Source organism: Eurypyga helias, unplaced genomic scaffold (assembly GCF_000690775.1).
Source record: "Eurypyga helias isolate BGI_N326 unplaced genomic scaffold, ASM69077v1 Scaffold30182, whole genome shotgun sequence".
In the NCBI taxonomy this organism is placed as follows: domain Eukaryota; kingdom Metazoa; phylum Chordata; class Aves; order Eurypygiformes; family Eurypygidae; genus Eurypyga; species Eurypyga helias.
In genome coordinates, this window is record NW_010234549.1 from 1990 (window position 1) to 6790 (window position 4801).

Genomic DNA, 4801 nt, shown 5'->3' on the forward strand with positions numbered 1-4801 from the left:
TGGACAGTGGTCCCTTCCAACCTTGGCCGCTCTGCGATTTAACACAGTATTCCTTCCAACACTCTGTCCTTAATTCTGATCTTCTGCAGAATCTGTATCCTAAAAAGGCAACAGAAATGCACTGATGTAATGTAGGAGCAAATCGGCTCCTTTAAGTCTCAGAATTGTCAGACAAAGGGAATACTAGGGAATGTGTGATTGAGAGATTGATTCCTAACAACTCAGTAGGCCTAGAACTCCGTAAGCTCTCGGTGAAAACTCTCCACAGGACAGAATTAGATGAAACCCATTTAGGAAAATGCAAACCAAAAGGTGGTGACATGACCTTATTTAGTGTTTATCCGTGCCTTTACAATGTATGCTGGAGCTTTTCTGCACAGAACCGATGGTGTGCAAACCGTAGCTTCAGATATATAGCTTTTATTATTCCTCTTCACATGTAAGGTATTTAAGGGTATCGGTTCAGAGACGATACACTGAGAACAACAGCTGTTCTAGACAAAGAGGGAGATTTTAATAAATCAAATATACTTATTTGCAGCAGAAATTGAGGTCAGGTAAAGTTGCAACTGTATCAAATAGCTATGGAAAGCAAAATAGCAGCCTGACATAAAACAGGCAGAAAGATTTGAGAAGGAAAAGTTAAGTTCTGGAAATAATGACCATGAATCATGGATTTGATCTGTGCAGTTAAGACACAGAACAGGTCTGTAAGGGGGAAAAAAAATTAAGAGTTGCGCAGTATTTCCAATCAGTTTTTACTCCATTAGCCTCTTTTTTTTTTTTTTTGAGAGCTTTCATTGAAATTGGTAGAAAACCCTCACCAACAGTATGTATTTAGGAGGCAAATCTTTATCTGGAAGGGTCAGTCTAAACCAGTGGCAATTATGTTTCTAAAAGCTGTTTTATGTTATCTTGTAGACTGTACAATAAGCAATAAATTCATACTTAATAAAATATGAGTGTGTTTAAAGGGAATTGGCTGTATTTCTGTAATTCCTATTATTAGGGGAAAGTGAGCCTTGGAAAAGTCGATAGTGATTGTTCTCCTGTATTTGACTCGCAACGGTAGTAGGGGCACAGGCTTTCAAATTGATGGTGGCAGTAGTACTGTCTGCTCCAGGATATGGACGGGGTAAGGAACGGGAATCTCTTGCTAGACCAGCAGATGTAACTGAAGTACGTGGCCTTTCAGTACTTCGGCAATGAAGTTTCTAAACCCAGGAATAGCTATGAACCATACATCTATTAAATTCTGCACTGACTAGAGTTTTTCAGTATGCAAGTATCTTGAAGATTTTTCATTAAATCCTTTGCTGCTTGATAAGGCAGTGTGGAAGCTGCAGGATCCTCCTAGGTTACTTGAGAAAATTATGAAAGCAAAAGTCAACAGAGTGGGTTTCTTTCTCCTAAATATAGTTTTGAAGCTCTTATTAGCCTTTTGTGGGATACTTTTAACACTAAGCTTCAGGCCCAGCTTGCATTCTTCCCCAAACTTCTTCCATTATTTTGAAACTTTCTCAATCGAAAACCGTATATTATACAAAGTTTGGAATGAAAGTTAGCTGTGAGTATTTTGAGGATACCATAAGAGCTTCTTAGAGATAACTGAAGATTTTATGCAGACAGTTTTTCTGGCAAATCGGATTTTTGTCAGAACTAAGATTTTACTATAGGAAAATGTCCCTTTTCTTCAAGAATTGCAAACTTTTATTTTCTGAAAATAGAAGAACTAATTTCAATTTGATGTTTCCCTAGAAGACCACCTTAATAATATGATAGAATATTTTAGAAATATTAATTCAAAGCTGTGCTTCTTCCACTCTGATTGAGCTACATCCAAAATTAGTGTTGAAATCCTCTACAAATCAAGAGCATATGTTAAAATTGGTTAATAATGTGTGCTTGAATGTGCAAACATTTTTGTTATATAGCAAGCTTCTTCATGAATTTTAGCTTTTGTCATTAATGTATCATGGGAAAAGGGGAAAAAAAAAAAAGGCTGTTGTTTTATACCCTTGTTTGTTAAGGTATTAACCAGAGGACTCTTAATCTACCTGAGTTTGAACCTAATGGCTAAACTGTGTTAAAAAATGTGTATTTTGATAACAGCATCATATTCCTCAAGAAATAGTATTTTTGAATAGGAAATAACTGCATTAAGTCATTATTTATAGTGATGAAATAATTACCAGTATTTTGGTAACTTTCCCAGAGATATTTAATCGTTTACAATTAAGTACTATGAAACTTTTATCGGGAATATACCAGTTTTATTTAAGCAGCTCAGCTGTAACTGTCTATAGAGAAGATATTTTACAGCAGTAAATCTGTCCTGAGTCATTTCCTGACAACCCCGTTTTCACGTGTTGGTTTTTTTTTTTGTTTTCCTGAAGCACAGAGATAGTCCTGAAAATAATCCAGATACTCCGTTTGAGTTCACACCTGAAAACCAAAAGGTATGCAGACAGAAATAGTTAAATACAGAGACTTTGTCTTTAGATCAGTACTGATTTTTTTCTTTTTCCCTTCAAAAAGCGAATAGAAGCGATCGTAAACAACTACCCAGGGGGACACAAGTCTGCAGCTGTCATGGCAGTACTAGATTTGGCCCAAAGACAGCATGGATGGTTGCCCATATCAGCTATGAACAAGGTATTTAGTACTTAATTATCTTTCAAGCATAGTTTTCTTGTGTTCTTTAAATCTCTTAGTAGAATATTAGTGTTTATTTCTCAAAGCATGCATGTGGCACAGAATTGTGAGAATTCCCTTTAAGACCATATTTTCAAAACAATAGAAGGGAAATCTAAGCTGGGGAACTCCTGGGTTCTGTTGTTTACGTAATGTTAGCGCATCGCTAGAAACTACAGAGCAAAACCAAAATCACATGAGCCTTATTTAGACAGGCTTTTTCCCCAGAATCATCCTGCACGTAGGAACAGAAATCGGAAAGACCTTGTTCGTTGCTGAATTTGGGGAAAGAAAAAAAGGTAATGGCGGAGTTTTTCTCCTCTCGGATTAGTGGCGCTAGACACACTGCCAGGATTGTACTTCATCTCTAGGCCTGTAACGGCTTCCGCAAAGCAGCGTCGGCGTGGTCTGCATGACTGGTGTCTTGTTAACGCCGCACAGCAAGTGCCCAGAAGGCTTATGAAATTATTTGTTAAAACTGTTTCCAAATAAGCAAGCAACTACACTGCTCCAAAGTGATAGGCTGCATGGCAGTAATCACATACCAAGAAATCAACAATTCTGGTTTATATTCATACACCCCGTTTCATGCCACAGTCTGGCGTATCATCATTTTTCAATTGAGAAGTTTTTAATTCAATCGAGGTATGTTAAGTGGGGATTGTGAACATCACAGAAATTACTCAAGGAGTTAAATTTGTATTTAGAGAAGGGCAACTTAGGTCTGCTACTGCTTCTGCAGTGTAGCGTAAAGCCTCAAATCGCCACTAATACTGAATGGGAAAAGTATTTTTATTTACTCCTAAGTTTCAGATTGATGCTATGTTTAAAATTATCCTAAGTTCTTTTTTAATAGTGAACCAATACTTTGTGGTTTATTTGCTTGCTGTAGAGAGTGGAACATAAAACAGTTACGCTTCCAAAAATGGAGCCGGTTCTCAACCTGAGTGGTTTGCCAGGGCTCCCGGTTACTGAGGTCAGGGATACTTGCGCCAGAGTTGGCTCCATGGAGATGGTGCCTCACTCCCTATTCATTAGCTGTGACGCACATCTGCAGATGTAGCCGTGGTGTGTCACAGAACTGCAGACAGACCTGCTGTATCTGAAGCAGGTGAGCCTAGTATCAGCCTGTAAGTATTCCTTTGCCCAGAGGCTCACGTGGGCGAGTGCGGGCAGATGTGCCCAAGTTCGTTCATTCGTACAGCGGAAGAGCAGAAGCGCGGTACGAGCTGGAACTGACAGCAAAAGCTGGAACCCAGCGGACTCCTGACATCTAGCTTGTGGATCATGCCAGATGCCAGAGGGAATCGACTTGAGTGCCTCGCTGTGCAAATCCATGGCTTAGCAGAGTTTGTGTTGAGCAGGGTGACTCCAGAGTAACTCGGGAGTCTTTTCTGGGCACCTGAATACAGCTGTGCTTTGATACCCATCCATTACTGCAGCCAGGACAGCTGGCTATACTGAAATGGTTTGTTAAATGCGTTTACTGATGCCCTGTGAGAATTCCATATATAGTGTGTGTTTTCCCCTTGTTACAGGTTGCTGAAATTTTAGAAATGCCTCCCATGAGAGTGTATGAAGTAGCAACCTTCTACACAATGTATAACCGCAAACCTGTCGGGAAATACCACATTCAGGTCTGCACCACCACACCTTGCATGCTGCGAGACTCTGACAGTATTTTAGAAGCCATTAAGAAGAAACTTGGTAGGACACAACTTTGTTATGTATTTTCTGTAATGCTTTTTTAAACTTCAATTATATTGAAGTAAAATTTTTCATATGGTGGGGATAGAGCAACATTATTGAAAATACAGAGTGAAATCATTGGAGAGTAGGCAATAATTACTTCAAATTTCAGATCTGTCATTTATTCTTTAAAGATTCAGCACAGTAAAGCAAACAAGGCCATTCACTGCAGTGCCATTTAGTGGTCTTAAAGTGGTTTTAAAGGCAATTTGCCAGGAAATGCATTATTCTATTACGACCCGCGGACTGAGAAAGTAAGCCTTATCCCATATATGGGACAGTACTCTGAATGCTATTGGCACTTTTTTATAGGCAAAAATAAGGTTTTTTTTCAGAGATAGGCTATATGAAAGTTGTG

At 38.8% G+C, this 4801-nt stretch overlaps 1 protein-coding gene across 1 annotated transcript; it reads left to right on the top strand.

Annotated features, from left to right (window-relative positions):
- Positions 1–2396: 2396 nt before the first annotated feature.
- Positions 2397–4401, top strand: NDUFV2 (NADH dehydrogenase (ubiquinone) flavoprotein 2, 24kDa; the record flags this gene model as incomplete). The annotated part of the gene is made up of 3 exons (XM_010146471.1): positions 2397–2459; positions 2539–2655; positions 4233–4401. Coding segments are annotated over 3 exons (349 nt in total), but the record flags the coding sequence as incomplete, so codon positions are not given.
- Between the last annotated feature and the right edge of the window lie 400 nt (positions 4402–4801).